Source organism: Ahaetulla prasina, chromosome 11 (assembly GCF_028640845.1).
Source record: "Ahaetulla prasina isolate Xishuangbanna chromosome 11, ASM2864084v1, whole genome shotgun sequence".
Classification (NCBI taxonomy): Eukaryota; Metazoa; Chordata; class Lepidosauria; order Squamata; family Colubridae; genus Ahaetulla; species Ahaetulla prasina.
Genome location: NC_080549.1, coordinates 17,929,245 through 17,949,075, shown reverse-complemented (window position 1 = coordinate 17,949,075; position 19,831 = coordinate 17,929,245). Strand labels below are relative to the sequence as shown.

The 19,831-nt window shown below is 41.5% G+C and overlaps 1 protein-coding gene across 2 annotated transcripts; it reads right to left on the bottom strand.

Annotated features, from left to right (window-relative positions):
* Window positions 1-2,404: 2,404 nt before the first annotated feature.
* ITM2A (integral membrane protein 2A) lies at window positions 2,405-16,439 on the bottom strand. Of its 2 annotated transcripts, XM_058196816.1 has the most exons (7): window positions 16,234-16,439; window positions 9,357-9,380; window positions 9,043-9,174; window positions 7,995-8,183; window positions 6,184-6,294; window positions 5,457-5,607; window positions 2,405-3,462 (listed from the first exon to the last, which is right to left on the bottom strand). In XM_058196816.1, exons 1-7 carry the CDS (start codon window positions 16,315-16,317, stop codon window positions 3,374-3,376), a joined length of 780 nt encoding a protein of 259 aa, XP_058052799.1. In that variant the 5' UTR covers window positions 16,318-16,439; the 3' UTR covers window positions 2,405-3,373. The 2 variants fall into 2 exon arrangements, with proteins under 2 accessions (XP_058052799.1, XP_058052800.1); XM_058196817.1 differs by lacking the exon at window positions 9,357-9,380.
* Between the last annotated feature and the right edge of the window lie 3,392 nt (window positions 16,440-19,831).

Here is a 19,831-nt window from a genome sequence, read left to right as displayed (position 1 = left end):
GCTTGAATGTTGGGCCTGGAGGAAAATTATAAATTATAAAGCATGTGAATGACATGCTGAGCAGACAAGTTCCAGCAAGAGGACTGCCAAGAATACTCCTGTGCAGTTATTACTCTAAGAAAAAAAAATGACAATGTAACTAGAATGGATCCAGAAACCATTTTCCTGCAGCACCACAAAGTCGCCGTTGTCTTTTATCCGTGAACCAAAAAAAAAAAAAAAAATCCCCCTTGAAAATTATCCTGGAATGGTACAGGAAAAGCCCAAATTTAATTCTACCTCACCTGAATTGTTGTTTGGGGAAAAAAAAGTTATATGCAGCAGTTCATAACCCACAACTACTTCTTGGAAGGCACTAGCTGCTACCCCTTCAAAAGTTGTCTCAAATTATGATTAATAAACGGAAATTGTTTACAGGGTTCCACACAATAGGCACCATCTAACAAAAATGACATTTAATTAATTCCCTTACTACCAAGGCGACCTACTCCCAATACAGAAATGCCATCTGGAATTACACCAACATCTTTTTAAAGGGCCAAATGAAAGCCTAGAGCTTAGGAAATTCGTACGCTGTTGTGACTAAGCTGGCCTAGAGGATTTTGCATTAGTATTCAAGAAAGGAGATGATGACGCAAATCCACTGTAGAGGATTTATGGCTAACAAATCACAGCTCTTCCCAACAGAAAACTGAATTCTGCAACATAAATTCTACAAATCACAAAGGCATACTTTTTTCCCTTGAACTATCCACTAGTGCAGGGGGCCCCCAACCTCTGGGCTGCAGCCCACTATCAGGCCATGACTGGGCTGCACAAGAGGTGGACTGGCGCATATGTGTGTAGCTCCGCTTGTGTGAGGTGGGCCAGCGCCCACACTCATGCACACAGCTTCACTTGCGTGAATGGTAAGCCGGTTCCCATCATTTTATTTATTTATTTATTAAATTTTTATACCGCCCTTCTCCCAAGGGACTCAGGGCGGTTTACAGCCAAAATAAAAACAAGAGCAATATACACATAAAACCATGAATTAAAAAACTTATTACACAAATGGCCGAATTAAAACATTTAGAATAAAACCCCATAAATTATAAAATATTAAAACATTAAAACTAATTAAAATCCTATGCCAGTCCTGCGTGAACAAACGAATAGGTCTTCAGCTCGCGGCGGAAAGTCCGAAGGTCCGGCAGTTGCCGAAGTCCAGGGGGAAGTTCGTTCCAGAAGGTGGGAGCCCCCACAGAGAAGGCCCTTCCCCTGGCTGACATTGCTTGGCGGACGGCACCCTAAGGAGTCCCTCTCTGTGAGAGCATACAGGTCGGTGGGAGGAATTCGGTAACAGCAGGCGGTCCCGTAAGTACCCTGGCCCTAAGCCATGGAGTGCTTTAAAGGTAGTCACCAACACCTTGAAGTGCACCTGAAAGACCACAGGTAGCCAGTGCAGACTGCGCAGGAGTGGTGTTACATGGGAGCAACGTGAGGTCCCACTATCACCCGCGCAGCTGCATTCTGAACCAACTGGAGCCTCCGGGTGTTCTTCAAGGGGAGCCCCATGTAGAGAGCATTGCAGTATTCCAAGCGAGAGGTAACCAGAGCATGAGTGACCATGCATAAGGCATCCTGGTCAAGGAAGGGGCGCAACTGGCGAACCAGGCGAACCTGGTAAAAAGCCCTCCTGGCGACGGTCGTCAGATGATCTTCGAAAGACAACCGTCCATCCAGGAGGACGCCCAAGTTGCGCATCCTTTCCACTGGGGCCAATCATCCTCCAGTTGGGCCGCCAAGCCACAACTGTTGGGGACTGCTGCACTAGCAACTTCATTTTTGTAATCAACTGAAAAGGAAACCTACTCAGTACCTACTTTGTCACTAAAGAACTAAGCCATAACTCTGGAATGAACAGAAAATGTGCACCTTTCAGCAGCCTCTGGACTCGCACTGAAGTTGAAACTTGACATTGTCAATGTACATGAAAGCATCCTAAAGAAATCCGAGACTAATGCCAATGCTATAAGAGTTCATAAAAAGGTAAAGGTTCCCCCTCACACACGTTAGTCGTTCCCGATTCTAGGGGGCAGTGCTAATCTGTTTCAAAGTCTAAGAGCCAGCGCTGTCCAAAGACATCTCTGTGGTCATGTGGCTGGCATGACTAAACACCAAAGGCGCACAGAACACTGTTCCCTTCCCACCAAAGGTGGCCCCTATTTTTCTACTTGCATTTTTTACGTGCTTTCGAACTGCTAGGTTGGCAGAAGCTAGGACAAGGAATGGGAGCTCACTCTGTTACGTGACATTAGGGATTCGAACCGCTGAACTGCCAACCTTTCTATCGACAAGCTCAGCGTCTTAGCCCTTTCCCCAATTTTTCGCAGTCAGAACAAAATGGAAGCCACTACCATCATCTTAAGAGAAACATTTATTAGAGGGTTGCACAATCTGTGTGAAATATAAAGTCCCTTATAAAATACTCATTTTGCAGCTCTCTAGAAATCCCTTTACCAACTCAGACCACAATCCCAAACAAGGGTAAGTTCTCTGCAGTAATAGTGGTAACTTGCTCGTAAAGTCTGCTCTAGACGTTTCACAAGATAGGAATTTTATAGCTATGGAAACACTGAAAACTGGACCTAATAAAAATGTTAATCACATATCTTTGTATTTAAGATGTTAAGAAGTAGGTCCAGTAACCCAAAATACCAATGTTAAAGCTTTTAAGAATAAATGTGCTTGGCTATACAACTAAATATCACAACAAACAGGAGGGAGGAATTAAAAGTAGTTAAGGTCAGCTCAAGATAGGCTCCAAATATACATACAAATTTAATACAGTAATTGCACAAAATGAAAAAAAGCAATGTTAGCTGCTTATGATTACCAAGGTTAAAGTTACATGCTTCACAAATGAAGTTTAAATAAAACCCTTAAAATTTTGATGTCTTTTTTTTTCCGCTAATGGAAAACCAAGTGCAGAACAATTTTATGAACCTAGAAACCAATGTGCAAACTAGAGATTAATGTATTAGTTTTTGTGAAAGAGTCAAGTAATGAATTGATTACATGTTTAGGAGGAACTGGTATTTGGATTTCAATTTTCTTCAGTCTAAAACAGACATACAGCTGTTTTTAAGAGGATAATCCATTTTAAAATGTTACTATTCAAAATTGAAGGAGCTGAAAAGATTAGCAGCACCACAAATTTCAAAGAAAAGCCTATTGTGGATTTAAAAGGGTTTTTCTTTTCATCTAAGCAATTCACAGAAAGGAAACATAAGGCTTTTGATTATCACTGCACATTTAATTTTGAAACTGAAGGTGTAAAGCTTGGATCCTTAATGAAGATGCGTGATTGTCATTTTACGCCCTGTACTTTTCATTGCTGACAGAACTTGGTTTCAACAATAAACACATTTTCAAAGTGTCGGATTATGTGGCACTTTTCAGCAGAACGCTTTTGAAGGCCTAGAAAGACAGGGGGGAAAAAACACACAATGCCAATTTATTCAGGGAACAGAAGCAGGTCAGAGAACAGATTTTTTCCCCCCATAGGCTACAAGATGTTGTTTCAAGTTCAGTCTTCCAGCATGAATGGATTCCCCAAACATGCAGGCTGTGGAATTCTGGAAGCTGAAGTCTATACATTTTAAAAGTTAAGTTTAAAAAACACTGAGTTATCAAAACTGACTGTAATTGCTTAGAGATACATACTGGAGCTATAGGTCAATGAAGGAAAGAAAAAAACTCACGAAAACCATGTTCAGTTATTGTTAAAAGTGTCATCACCATAAACATCATTCTTTGGACACTGGTGGGGCTAAGATTGCAATATGGAATGCAAAGTGTGCTCTTCAAGCTGGCAATTACCTTTTTTATTGTTTCCATCTTAATGGAATGTTAGAAGCCACAAGAAGGGGCTCAAGATGCTGCCTGTAGTTTAACTCCCCCCAAAACAGAACAGAATGGGAGCAAATTGGAGGTAAAGGAAGAAGCCCAGCAAAAGTGGAGTTTAAAAAGAGAGCTGGTCTGGTCAGAAACTGCAAAGAAAAACATCCCTCCAATGCAACTCAGAATTTGGTGATCCACAAAATAAAGTCCCCGTCATGTGTTTGAAAAGCAAATCCTATGCTGCCTGCCCCTTGTTTCCCAATATACATGTAATGTAGAAAGGGAAAGCAGAAATGCCCAGAGAACACATTAATTTACCACACAGAAAGAAAAAGAATTAAGTATCCTCTTCATTGCTGGTAAATGGGGTAGAAAGAATTCTAGAAATCACACTTTACAAATTTTCCCCTACTTTGTTTTACTACAGCATTGGTGATCACAAGCATTAAGGATCATTGGTGATCCTTAAATGGCACTTGAAGTCACTGAAGAGTCCCCTACTTGCTGACCCTTGTAGTAAAAGAATGAATATGAACTTGTAAATATGGCCATCGTTCTTCTACATTATTTCATATCCTGCAAGTATGGTGCTATTATTCAGTACTCACAATGACTTGACTGTGACCTGCTAATTCTAGCTGACAGGAGTGACTCTGCAGTGAGCCTAAGTCCACTCTCAAACATTAGCTTTCAAGAGGCAAGTGCCAATTTTCAAAAGGGGATGGATTAAAGTACTCAGCAAAGATGCTGAAAGGATTTAGGGAAGCCATCTGGGGCATGAATATATGCCAACACGGGTAAAGTGGCTGTGTAAGTCACCTCAGCTGTTTGGAATGCATATGTCCACATAAAAGTACTTAAAATAGGAGCAAGCAGGATTACACAGGTAATATATTAAAAAAAACCTCTAGGTCAATATATTTAAAGCACAATCAAACACTTTGCTCTTAGTTTAAAAGTCTTTATAAGCTGAAGGTGCAGAATGGTATAAAAGTAGCACTCTCCGTATACTCAGCAAAAGACACGAGTGATGGTATAAAATTGGGAGCTCCATATTATGTAACATGCCCTTCCCTTCATTTCATTAGCTAATACTAAAGAAACCAACTCAAGTTACATTCCTTCTCACCACACCCTATCCCATACCCAAAAAAAGGATCAGCCAGGAAATCACTGCTAATCTATCTGGCACCGCTTCTTAAGTCTTAGAGCAGCCTCACGTCCTGAGAACATTTGCTCTCTTGACTGAAGATATAGAAATGGTTCTTTATTCTGTAAGGCTTGACTGCATCTAGAAAGCAGAATTTGGGGTTAACTAAGTTTGAATTCAAAGTTTAGGGCTCATGATATTCCCATCAGGAATAATAGCTGGGCCCTACTGGGTAATTCCTGGTGGAAAATCCCTCTGTTTAACAAACTCCCTTGTTTACTGAACTTTTATTATTCCCATGGCAGCTTTCCGCCTTAAGATAGAAAATCATACAAAAGCAGATTCTCAAATCTCGCCAATTTTCCCTTAGTTTCTTTTTCATATCCTGAAATGCAGTAACAATTCAAAATAAAATACTCACCAATGAGCTTCTCTCTGCGCTGAAGTCTGAAGGTTTCCTTCCCTACACAGAGCTGATATATGAAGACACCCAGATCCGACACATTATCAATCTCTTCAGTCACAACCATTTCCTCACGAACAAGGTAAGTCTGAGGCAAATAGGAACCCGTCTGTGTGTGTGGGGGGGGAAATACCATTCTTAATACAGACATTTGTGATTATTCAACCAAGAGTAGTTACATCTGAAGGCAACTAAACATTTTATAGATGGTGGGGGATTGAGGACAGTCTAAAGCAGGGGTCTCCAACCTTGGTCCCTTTAAGCTTTGCTGGCTGACGGACTCTGGGAGTTGAAGTCCACAAGTCTTAAAAGGACCAAGGTTGGAGACCCCTGGTCTAAAGCAGGGGTGTCAAACTTGTACCAAATGGGACGGATGCGTCGCTTGCTGGCTCCGCCCCCGCCCGGTTTAGTGAAAGGTCCGGACATGACGATGCTAGGTGGACACCCCTGCTCTAAAGGAAGCATGCTTAGCAATTGGTGAGTGCCCACAACTTCAGATGCTTCAGGCTTTTATGATTTAAAAATGCCAACTCATCAGCTTGCACAGGATCTTAAAGGTCACAAGTTTGGTGAGCTTTCATTACAGCAATTCTGGAAATGATGCAACATGGTTATTCTAAACTTTCGCCATGCAGATGTGCACTGCAGTAAGAATATCTCCATGCTCCATCTGAGTGATACCTACCGCTAATTTTGCAAAAAGATCTATCAGGTTCCGTGGCGGCATAACAATGGAGGTGTTCAGAGGAATCACATAGCAATTACCAAGCTGGAGATCAAGGTAGGCTGTCAGGAGCTACAAGAATATAAGGAGAGAGTAAAATCCAGTAACAGAGGATGGATTTTCAGTTCTGCCAGTTGTTTCAAACCAGCCCTTTGTAAAAAGAGTAATATGTGTTTTACTGCCAGAAAATTAGTATAATTGATTTGAAAACAGAAATAATGAACTTCGAAGTATAATGCTACATCCCCAAATTGTTCTTTTTCAATGCAACAAGGTTCTCAATAGGAAGCTGTTCTCACAAGGAGCAATCTGTAAACACATTTCATTTTTAAAACCCAACACCAGCCAAGAAAATGATAAAACTCCTGAGAAATGTTGAAGACTTACTTTCTGTAAATCACATTAACTTTGACTTAAAATTCATGTTTAAGGGGGAGAGAATTACGTTGTATCAGTAGCACTTTTATGTAAAACAGCCAGGTGAGAACTGCAGATCCAACATACATCAAGGTGTCAGGAGGGACAAGCTGCATTAATGGTATGGGATGGTGTATTTAAGTACGGGATTATCAGAAGATCCAATTGTTGAACAAGAGCCTACACAATATGAAAATCCAAGGCAACTGACTGATCAAGAAAGAATCAGGTTAAAAATAGAGGGTAAAATGGAAGCCAATACTGGATCTTTTCTGCTTGCAACATTCTCAGATAATGAAAAGCACTGAAACTAACCCGCCTTTCTAATATGCTAGCGACTAAATTACAAGAAACAAGGAAATAAAGAAGAGAATCGTATCTTTTCTAGGGTTCCAAACTTGTAATTTTGCTTTGCAGTTATCTTAACACTGACTGGAAATGACTATAAATATTTCACAGGATTACTGCTTAGACATAATAAGGCAGCAGTCCCATATAAGGCCTGCTGGTTAATTGGCTGTGCTAAGCATGTCTAAGCCTGTGCAGTGTATTTCTGTGAATGGCAACTGTGCTTTCAGAAATAAGTGCTTATTCCCAGCCAACTGCATGTAGAACTGGGGTGTCAGCCCTTTAAAGGAAGTCCGAATGAGGAAACAAGATTCCACAAGACTAAAACTATGTTATAGTGAGACAGGCCACAAAATAAGTTTTGAGAATCTCTGCATCTTGCCTCTTCTCCCTATTATACTGCAGGGAGTTGGGGAAGTTGACGGTGATCTCTGTAAGATTCTCCCCTTCTGGTCTTACTGCATGATTCTTCTGCACCTGGTGTTTTCCTAGCAGCTTCTAGGTTCTTTCCCCAAGGTCATTTCCCTGCCTTTGTATCAATGGGCAATGCTATAGGCAAAGGCAGCTATCCCAACTTGGCATGTTCCCAACCTTCACCCACCAGTTCCAGCAATGATTAAAAATGATGGGAGTTACAGGCCAAACTCATTGGGGGACATCAGTTCAATTAAAGCCTCCCTTAAGAAATAGAAAATCCTCTGCTTTGAAGAAGGAATTGTTTCTCTTCCATTTGGCAATACAATTTTTTCCTCGAATTTGTTTGTGCAATTAGGACTCCTACTTTGAGATTTCTCCCGGAGAGCACTAATAAATATTACTTTACGTTTAACATACACAGGTTGCTGACACTTGAAAATTTGGGGGGGGGAGGGGGGAGAGAGAGACTACCAGACTTTAATCCTAAAAAAAAAAAGGGGGGGGAGCGCAAAAGAACCCAATCACATATTAAAAAGACTTCATTAAAACTTTTAACCAAAGAATAAAAAGAACCCACAAGGAGGACTCACTCTGTCAAAATCATGCACAATCGCTGCTGGGTCACTGTCAGAGAATTTTGGAACAGGTACATCAATGATGGCAATGTTATCTGTTTCTCTGATATCAGCTTCTTCAGCGATGGGCAGGAAATATGGCTCCGCTGCCTGGTTCTGATTGTCTTCTCCCACGTAACACATTTGACCACGGAACATTTTGTTCTTTAAAAAAAAGAGAAATTGCCAGCTATAATACTCATTTAAAGGTGCAGGAATTAATTTAGTTCAACTGTCCTGGAATTGCTGAAGCAGTTTCCCCTGAATGGGCAAAGAAAGTGCTCCTAATTCCATTTTCCCCACAACCTCTGCACATATCAACTTATTCCTGGATCCTGGAAGACCACAGGAGGGATCTGCCATGATGGACACTGACCGCTATCTGGAAAAAGACAGGAGTATGTTAACAAGTGAGCTTTTTTTGGCTCACCAAACACGAAGGAGGAACACAAAGGAAACTTCCCCTTCTCAAGCCATTTGTTTATGCAGAGAACATAAAATGGGGGAAGTGACTAGTCACACAAAACATTGTGCTTTATAGGGAGCTATCCTTAAAGATGATCCAGAAATTTCAACAGGTATGGAATACAGCTGACCACTGGATAACACTGCAGCATGGAACACTTGTTATAGCATGTTCTTTGCTGCCATTTAAGGTACGAGTTATCACCTATAAAGCCTTGTGAGACTCAGAACTGGCTACTTTTGGAACCACCTATTTGGGGAGAATCTACCTTCCAATATACAGTACATGAACATTAAGTATCTCTTATCAAGGAACAACCACCCAAAAGGAGGCATTTTTATTGGTATCCCGCTCCTAAGAAATAGTTTATTCCCTTTGATCAAGATGGCTCCTTCATTTCCTTCCAGGAGATTGTAAAAAGTGGATTATTTTGGAAGATCTTCAAGGACTAGCTTGCCATCCTTACTATGTATATTGTTGAATACAGGCTGCCTACAGTCAGACTGAAGCAATTAAAAATTGGGGAAATAGACTCAGAAATAATCAAGTCTCCAATACCTTTGGCATGAAGTATTTGTAAATGCAGGCTCCCCCAACCACTACTCCAGCTAAAATGAAAGCAAGTCCCAAAAGAGTCAGCAGACATCTTCCAGAGGAACCTTCACGGTTGTGTGTTGCAACTTCTGGGTCCTTGAAAACAGAGAGAAAAAGTTGTTTTAAATTTTCTATTGTCTTAAGAGATGAAATTACTATTTCCCTTGAATCAACAGGGTGACATTACCCTCCCAAGTAAAAGATAACATGAGACACAACAGGATTTTGGCTCAAGGTTACAGTGTTTGCCCCAAATACAAAGATAAGATTCAACTCACATTCCACCTGGTGTAAAAGGTCTTCTTCGAAGAGGACAAGATAAAGCAAAACAAAGCAAACAAGATAAAACAAAAGAAAAAAACTGTATTTCTCATGCTTCACAAATCCAGCTTCCAAGTCACATAATGTAAATGCTTTTTCTCTGATTTTGCCATCAGAGACTATAGATTTTTCACTATGGCACTTAGTGAGAATTAGAATGAATTTTTGACAATTAGGTTATTATCTCAAAAGTTGTTGAATTTCTATTCATCCTCCAGGATTACTCAGGCTTTAAAAAAATTTAAGTTTCATTAGAATACTTTGTTGCAATTTGAGGCAAGAAATAGTTGTTTCTAGTTCAGAAGAGTATTCCATTCCCTACAATTACTGTCTGGTTTCTACCTATCTTTAACTATCCATCCTACAGCACAAGTTCATGATGACTGTGAAGAGGAAACATTTTTAGAATTCCTGGTAATTATGTGGGGTTTTTTTGCAACTGGTTAAAAGAGGAACTGCAAATTACCAACAACAAAAAACAGTTCTATGAAGCAAAAAAAAAGAAAGCTAGTTCTCTAGCACCCAATATATGCTGCTGACAGAGATTTGTGTTTCAATGAACAATGCTAACCATTGCAATTATTTGACCATTTTCAACAAATTAAACGCCTAGATTTTACTTGAATTTACCGTATTAAAACAAATGTATGTGTATTCTACAACTATGAACAACTCATGAAGAGTCCATATGGCTAAAATATAAAGTATGAAGGTGATTTTATTCAGATAACTGACTATCCTGAAATATATATATATATATATTTTAAAAATGCTGCTTTAAATGTGATACTGTCTAACACACACACTCTAATCAAAGGTCAGGCATAAAAAAAATCATGTTGCAACTTATCTGGAACCATTAACGCTGACCTAGAATGAAACAAAAATAAAAGCTATCTGTGTAAGCAAGAAACACAGAATTCTTTATACTTCACTAGAAACTCCCAACAAAACTTCTTTATCAGCAACTAACACAAATGCTAATACAGCATTTCATAGTTCAAGGTAGTTAAGTATCCCTGCCTACAGAAATATTCTATTACTTGGATCATTCAATCTGAAAGTCTCTTAGCTATGTATCTGATGATCTATGAAATAGAACAAAGGCTCCAGAAAGTATATTTGAAGACCTGTAACAAAATTCCCGCAATAAATATTTGAAGATTAACACCTTTTTAATTTTCACTTTTCTGCAAAGTCTTTTTTTTATGAAGTTAGAAAATCCAGTATTATAAACATTATCAGAACCAGATTGGCACAGTGGTTAAGGCCTCAGGCCAGAACCAGGTCGGAGCAGGGAACTGGGAGAGAAAGCAGCTGGACAAATGGTTGTTGGCACCGGCCGGCACCCAGCAAGCAATCCCAAAACTACGTGGTCTTGGAATGCTTGCTGTCCCTCAAGGCAGGCTGCAGGACAGCCAAACATGGGGGGAGGGGAGATATAGGAGGGTGGAATTGGAGGATCCAAGACCCTCGCCTTATTAAGTATCAGGACTGGGAGCAACCAAGCCCAGAATGGTTTGGATTGGGGTAGGTACCCACTTAACCCACAATTCTCTGTTAACTATCCTAATAGGGAATGAAGGGATTACTATTGTCAAGACCTGTGATATCCTGATTTAAGACTGCATTGTTTTGCGATGGAAATCCCTATCCAAATTATGGTCAGAGGTTGAGGACTACTTTATACCGGTACTTCCATATCCTATGTCTCAAATGTTAAAGAAATGTTTTCAAATATTTATTTAGTAGCTGTATCTTATTCTTTATTCAGAAACTCATCAATGCACAGCATTTTCTTACCACCACCCAAAACAACATAGCTGTGAAGTAGGTTCAACTAAGAGAAAACAACTTTGGCCACTGGTGAGAAAAACGGAAGTTTACTGAACCCCATGATACTTTAACTGCAGCTCTGTTTACTTGGAACCCAACCCTGTCCTATTGCTGCCACTGGTGATTTATATGAAAACTCACAACTGCTAAATTGCTAAAATAAACCAGAGCAATGCTTTTGCGCTTGCAGAAGCTTCAGATTGAATTGCAACATACTGGAAAAGCAGGTCTCCTGATTGTTATTGGAGATTTGGGGGTGGGGAGGGAGAGAAGAGATACTACGTGCACATTTTGGCTCAGCAGGTTGTCATTTGATTTAATACAAAAGTAGATTAGGCGCACAGGAAACATCTGTGGTAACAAATAAAGCAACTTTCCTATCTGATGTTTGACAGGGCTCCCTATAACCCACGTTGCCTCTTGCCTGGCCACCAGACAGGAAACTAAGGCTGTCTAATCAAACTACACTGGGTTAGGCAACATTTGATCTTTATCGTGTTTTGCTAAGGGAAATCCTGGTATGTACACAGAGCTGGCCTTCGTATACAGCATGCTTAAGGACTCAGCTTAAGACTAGTGCAGCCAACAAAAAATCGAAAAAATCCAAAGGCATCACTGTGCTTGAAGATACCTCTCTAGGCACTGCCAACATGCCTGGCCCATCCCACTTTACATGCAGTAATTTATGACTTTAAGATGGGAAATCTGCCTACTGCAAAACAGAGGCCCAACTTCCAGTTTCATCTTCATCTCCAAGACATACCTTACTTTTAGGAAACGGAAAAAAAAATGATGAGAAGATTCAACCATTGTTTTGTTTGGAAAGCACACCTCTGCCCAGAAAAAGAATAAAAGAAAACTTGAAAAAAAAGTGTTCAAATACTTGCAGCACTTTGACAAATACTGCTTTGAAATTGAGATTTAACAGATTCTGTAAATAGGCAAGTTGATCAAGGATTAAAAAAAAAAATACCCCAAGAGGCCCACCAGTTGAAAAAAGTTGACCCCATTTTAAAATATGGATCTATCTATAACACTGAAACACCATTGTATATTTAAAGTTCTATAACAGGGGTGTCAAATGCAAGGCTCATGGGGCAGATCTGGCCTGCAGGGTGCTTAGATCTGGCCTGCAGGGCCACTCTGGAAACAGCAAAGGACTGGCACATGGTGCCTCTGCCAGCAAAAACGGAGCTCACAAAGGGCACAACCCTCCCAAGCTCTGTTTTCTCTGGCAGCGGGATGCAGGTGGCCATCCCAGCTGAAAATGGAGCTTGGAAACCTGTTTTCGCTGGCAGAGCACTCCGGCCGCCACAGGCCCCCTCCCCCACAACACGAGTGATGCCATGCTGACCACACCCATCCCAGTCCCCTGAGGTCAAACACAACCCTGATGTGACCCTCAATGAAATCAAGTTTGACACCCCTGATCTGTAAAGTTAGAACTAATCCCATATAAGTCTGATATTAAAGTATGATCTTTTTTCATTAAAACTGTTACATGGCAATCATCAATACTGGAATTCTTTTTCAAAAATCATGCTACATATAATGGGACTTATGAAGACTGAGACTCAAAAAAAAACAAAACTGCCCTTTATTGTGAATTTTATGCATATTATGGCTGGATTTAAAACATCCTATAATCCACTATGAAATTGGCCCAGTTTCTTTGGTGCAGGGATTTTACTTTGCATAAGCTGAAGTATTACAATGAAAATAAAACCAGTTCACTAAAATCTACACATACACAGAGTGAATACAAATAACTACTCCCTATGCAGTTCTTTAGCCCACTAGCCTATATTTTGGTACCCAGTTGTTGACTGCTAAATTGCTGTCCTAGACCTTTTTTTTTTTTAAATTCGCATTTATATCCCGCCCTTCTCCGAAGACTCAGGGCGGCTTACACTATGTTAGCAATAGTCTTCATCCTATTTGTATATTTATATACAAAATCAACTTTTCCTCTTTAAATAGTTAAAAGTTGATGTTACACAACCTTTACAATTTCCTGAACTTAAACAGAACCCTACAAGTTAGTGGAATGTGGTTAGTGTGCAACAGCACTCTGAAAAATGGACCAATGGTAAAACATATTTGTACTTCTTATATGGGTTTACGCATGTATTTGGACAAGATGAAGGAATTTAAGCACCCATTCTTTTCCAGAGAAGAGCAATTTCTGTGCACTTGGCAGTAGAAGCATTTTACATGGCATTTTTAAAGAGAACAGTATGTAATATCAATCAAGTAAGTATATGATCTCAGCCATTAGGCACAAACCATCAATGCTTGTCACAAATCAGGCGCTTTTAACTGCCTGAAATTGTCCTGTATATACAAGCAGCATGAAAATAATGTTTTGAGTAACTTCCAAACATAATCAGGCACAAACATGTACACTGTCAACAAAACAGTTTTTACTTTTTATAAACTGGAATGACTCAAGAGTTGTTTTGAAGCCAGATACAGGAAATCAGATAATTTTGCAGATTTTATATATACACACTAGCATGCCTACTGAAAATAAGCACATCTTAGACTCCTTAAACTGTTCAAACCAAATGCATGATTAGACAGTTCTGAACTTTGCATGTGCATGCAGAAAGAATGCCTAATCTGTGTGTTTGCCTAATCTTCTCTCCCATCAGAAAGCAGAACAGAATTAGGCTTTCTTTGTGCTGTTAGTTATGTGCCTTATAAAATCTTTCAAACTTCCTTCCAATTTTGGTCAAAAATCCCCACCAGCATGCATCCCAAAATCCTTCAACATGTGGGATCAGTTCTGAAGGAGAACTTACCAAGGTTTCAAAGCAAATTGCAAGTTTTGATATAGGCCTTCAAATTTATTTAAACATGCTAAGGCCAAGATAGAAACCACTAATTTCAGTAGTTCCCACCTGGAGAATTAATATCTTCAATGAGATTATAGCATAACCCAGCCTTGCCATCACTTACTTTTTAATAGACTTTTTAAAAATGATTTTTAATAGGTCAATTAGTTCCTAAAATACCTTTTGAAACAAATATAAACATCACGTTATTCCCATATAGAGTCAACTAAAGTATTTGATTGCAATTTTTTTTTATCTTTTTCATGCAAATAACTAGCATTTTACAAAACAGTAAGAACAAGGATAATCTAGAAGTATTTGAGGTGGTTAAGGCTGTTACAATGAAGAGATCATTAATGAAATTGCTAGGATCTTAAAAAGCTGTTAAGGAAATGCTACAAACCAGGAAATCCACAATATCCTCATTCTATTTTCAGACCAGGAACTTACTTCTATGTAAGCATGAAAAGGATTAAAGCTTTTTTTTAAAAAACCTTTTGTAAGAAAAAATAATACCCGACTCCCAATAAAATTCATTATTTTAGATTTATATCTTTATTTTCAGATCAAGGCAACATGTTACCCTATTTCCTACCTTTATATGGCTTACTAAAAAAAAAAAGAACTTTAATTTAGAAAGGAATGGGAAGCTGTTATGATGCAAAATAATGCACCACTTTCAAGCCTAATTTATATCTCCCAAAATGCCTCTAGGCCCCACCTCTAGAGAAGGCAGAACTGCTACCACTCAGCATAAAAAAAAACCCAACCCAGAACTAATTACGAATACTCCACCTGCAACTCCTGTCTCTTCCCCCATTTTATTTATTAAACTTATGTGCCACCCATCTAGCCAAAGGCCCTTCTCTGCCTTCTTCCTGGAAGGATCAACCACCCATCATCCACCAGGGCAGGTTCACTGGTGGATTAAGAGAGAGATCCTCAAAAATTAGGCAGGAGGAAGTCTATCCTACCAACTAAAATATATTTATGTCTTTCTATTTATAAGGCTCTTTCTCCGTGACTCTCCTCACACCAACAGGGATTAATCATGCTAACACTGAAGTCTGCTTTTTGTGTGTATTATAAATATCTAACCACAGTACCACCTTCCCTTTTCCCCCACTAAATCCTGCAGAAGGTGGTTTGTTGTGAAACGAAAGGGAAGAGAGCATAGAAGAGCAACCCCAGACAGAATTAAAGTGTTTTATTTTTGTACTTTCTTTAGAAAAAATATGTATTATATATGGATAAGAGAATGTACATTTACAATATGTACATAAGAAAATAAAAAAATAAAAAAACTAATAAAAAAATTTAATAAATCCTGCAGGCAGAATACAAATCCACCCATAATAGGCACAGAATCCTATGGGGGGGGGAGGGAGATGCCATAGTGGTTTTCGTTAAATACCAGTTAAAAATGACATGAATGAGCCTCCACAAATCCCCCAATGGGAGAATCATTTTTTGCAGGCCGTGCAAACGAACGGCAGGCCTTTTAATTCTACTTACTCCAAACGGGGAATCCCGTTTTATACGCGCAGGCCCGGCTCTTATTCCTTGTTGCGCGTTCGACCCTTCGGTTCCACACGTTACGTCCCAGAACTGCACGCGCGTCGAAGTCAGGCGTGTGCACACGACCCGCTTTTCTTCCCAGCCGGCAAGGGAGACCACTGCCCTATTTGCTGGTGGGGGGGGCGGGGGGCGAGGGTGGTCCGGGCGAGGAAAGCCTGAGGAGCCTTATTATTTCTCGCGTTTACCCCATTTATTTTATTCGCTTATATGCAAACGTCCGCACCGCCCATGAGGGGAATTTAACGAATTAAAATACATTTAATCCCCCCCCTCTCTCCCTCCCTCCCTCCTCCGTGTATTGTTGTTTCGGACAACGAACCAGTGACGAGATCCTCGTCGGGGAGCGGGGGGAGGGAAAGCCCCCAATTCCCCCCACCGTCTCGCACGGCGGAGGACTACAAAGCCCATCCCTCACACCCTCACTCCCTCCCCCCCGGCGTCTGGGGTGCCCCGCCGCCATTTTGCCCCGAGGGGAGGGGGGGAACAAAGCGCCGGGGGCTGCCGGTAAGCCCCCGACACAAAATGGCGTCGCGGCGTCGCCTCAGCAGCGGCGGTGGCGGCTTCTCTTCCTCTTTCTCCTCACCTGCTCGGCCACCAGCGCCTCGGCCGCCTCCTTCTTGGGCTCGTCCTTGTGGGCGAAGGGCGACTGGAACGCGATCTTCACCATGGCGGCGTGAGGCGCGGCGGCTGTGAGGGCTGCTCGTGAGGGGAAACGCTCCTTCGCAGCGAGGCCGCTGCCGCTTCTGCCGAGTCCAGCCGCCGCGGTCGATGCCTCTCCGAGAACTGCGCAGCGGCCCCTCCCTCGCTGGGTGGGCGGAGCCTGCGGGCGGAAGCGATGAGAGAGAGAGAAAGAGAGGGAAGGAGAGAGGGGCCAGGGTGAGCTTTATGCGCACGCGCAGCGAGGGCCCGTTCCCTGGGAACAGGGAGAGGCGGGCCTTTCGCCTCGTCTTTTCTCCCGTCCGGGTTTGGAGGTTCGAAGTGCGCACGCGCTCGGTCTCTTTCCCCCCCCCCTCCACACGCGCACCCCTCCCTCCGCGAACCAGGGTGGGGGGGAAGGAGGAGGGAAAACAAAACAAACAAAGGAGAGCGACCGGGCGCGTGCGCATTTCGAGCCCAAACAAGGCGAAAGGGCCAAGAGGAGCGCCCCCTTCAGGCGGAAGAGTTTTGTTTTTGTTTTATTTTCAACGAAATAGCAGCTTTGGGGAAAAAAGCGGCTTTGGCTCAGCTCCAAACTAACCACGGGTTCGAGCGAGGCTGTGGGGTTGGTCTCTGAACCAAACCTGATTCGTCAGACCTAGGAAATGGGGGTCGGGCTTTGGCTGAGCTTGCGGTGGTTTTGGTGGCTGAAAAGCAAACAAATCCGCCATTCAAACTGCAGATTCAGAAGAAGAGGAAAAGAGGTATATCTCCCTCTATAGATTTGTATAGATTCTCCTGCCTGAGCAGGGGGCTGGACTAGAAGACCTCCAAGGTCCCTTTCAGCTCGAACAGAACAGAATAGAATAGAATTTTTTTATTGGCCAAGTGTGATTGGACACACAAGGAATTTGTCTTGGTGCATATGCTATGCTATGCTATGCTGTTCTGTTCTGTACTGTTCTATTCTATTCCATTCCATTCCATTTCACATTCTACATTCTATTCTCTTCTACATTCTACATTCTACATTCCATTCCATTCCATTCTAGCCCAGAGTCTATAATACATTAGACCAAGGATCTCCAAACTTGGAAACTTTTAATATTAATAATTTTAATAATAATTTTAATTTTAATAATATGGGCCTCTGGTGGCGCAACAGGCTAATGCAGCCTATTATTAACAGCAACTGCTTGCAATATTGCAGGTTCAAGCCCCACCAGGCCCAAGGTTGACTCAGCCTTCCATCCTTTATAAGGTAGGTAAAATGAGGACCCAGATTGTTGGGGGCAATAAGTTGACTTTGTATATAATATACAAATGGATGAAGACTATTGCTTGACATAGTGTAAGCCGCCCTGAGTCTTCGGAGAAGGGCGGGATATAAATGCAAAAAAAAAAAAAAAAGACTTGTAGACTTCAATTCCCAGAATTTCCCCAGCCAGCCATAGCCTACTGCGAGAAGCCCCCCCTCCTAGAAGAATGAAATATTTCGAGGAATATTAAAAAGGCAGAATATTATATTTCCCTAAATGAGAAATGGAGAATCGTCTTTTTTTTTAGAGGCAGGAAGCAGACTCACTCTTTCTTAATAGCCGCCCCACCCCACCCCCACCACCCACCCCACCCGCAGATATTTTGTGCCCATTAAGAAAAACTGGGCCAGCCTATCTACAAAACAAAAGACCTTCAGCTCCAGGATGATGAGATTATCCTTCAGGTCATAATAGGGTTAACCCACTACCATTTAGCAGAAGACACAAAGCTCACTGCATTGCACAATCTCCTAAGGGCATTTCAGATATTGTACCACCCCCCACAGCAATCCAGACTGAGACAAACACCTAGGATGTCCATTTCCTCTTTTGCCTATAGAGCCAGCTATGATCCCTACATGACCCCATGGGAGTCTGACAACAGCCAATAAAATATTAAAGGACATGTTCTGGCACTGGAAGCTCAAATACAGAATTCAAATAACACCCCCCACCCAACTCTCAACTCCATTTTTGTCAGCTGCCCAGAATCAAATGTGGTTCTGCTTTATCATTAAACCATCTTTCCTATCAGCCTCCATGTTTCCAGTGTCTTTCTCCCAGCTTGGAACTGAACCAGGTGGATATTGCTTCCAACACTACAGTAAATTCTGATGTATTCAATAAACCCAAGATTAAATAAATCGGTGAAGCTGTTCAGTTACGGATGTCAAGGCTAAGAAGAGTCCTCATCTTCTAACTTCCCAATAGCTAGTTTGTTAAAGGAGACACGACATGAGGATAGATTGTTCCATGCAAGGATAAAGTTGAGAGAATTGGTATCCAGCACGAGGAAATGGCTGTTGTGAAACCAAGTCGGCAGAAAGCAAATGTGGCTGGCTGTGTTTCATTACTATAACTGTTTTGTGCCGTTTGCAGATCTTAAAATTTGTGATGAAATATTGGAAGGTTGTTGGTAGGGTTAGGCAACTGCACATTACAACACATTGCATGCAGAATCAAGATGTAACAGCAATTCTATTTCAACTACTGAAAAGCCATCTTTCTCCGTAATCTTTTCTTTCCCCTTCAAAACCCCCCTTCAAAATCTTAACATTGCATCTCCAAGTAATCTGATTTACTTTACTTGTACTTTATTCGTTCTCTGGATGAGTTCCCAGGATGTATTAAGATATGTTTTTCTTCAACGGGTCTTCAGAGTGAACCAAAATTGGATAGAGAGATATAAAGCATAATGGAAGGTTTACAAAAAAAAATAATGGCTGAGTTTGTACCATATAGTGTAGGAATTTAGCACCCACCCCCCTCCTAGAAGAATGAAATATTTTAGAAAATATTTAAAAAGGTAGAATATATTTCCCTGGATGAGAAATGGAGAAACATGTTTTAAAGACAAAGCAGCTTCCTGAGTCCCCCCACCTTTGTCAATGGGCCATTAAAGCCTCAGCCAAGCTCACTCATTTCCCCCCACCTTTGTCAATGGGTCAGAGGTAGAAACTCATTCTCCCCACCTTTGTCAATGGGCCATCATCCTCTGCAACACAATAGGACCCACCTAGCAACAGAAACTCACCACATGACACCTGGGAAGATTACATCAGCCAGCAAGGCTAGCTAAGACCCCCCACCCCCTGGGAGTCTGACAGCCAATCAGGGTACTCTTCTTGTGCCCCAGGAAATTCAAAGCTCAGAGAAAGCATAAAGCCAGGGAGTGCGCAGGATCTCAGCCTGTAAAGTCCTCAGAGTTACGACGCGTCTCTAGCCTGGCAACAGCCAGGCGTCCACTGATTGGTTGAGATGCGCCACAAGAAAGGCGGGAGATTTGGAGCCCTGTCATTGGTGCAGCCCTTCTGGCAGCCGGTATATAAGAGCTGTCAAGGGTTTTCTAGTTTAGTCAGAGTTCTCTTGTTGTTATCACGTTGCTTAATAAAGTTGTAAAAGCAGTTCCTGACTGGACTCTTCCTGGTATCGGACACCAGACTTAATACTGGCGACGAGGGTCAAGTCGGACCTGCAAGGTTATCGCCTCCAATTGAATTGATTCAT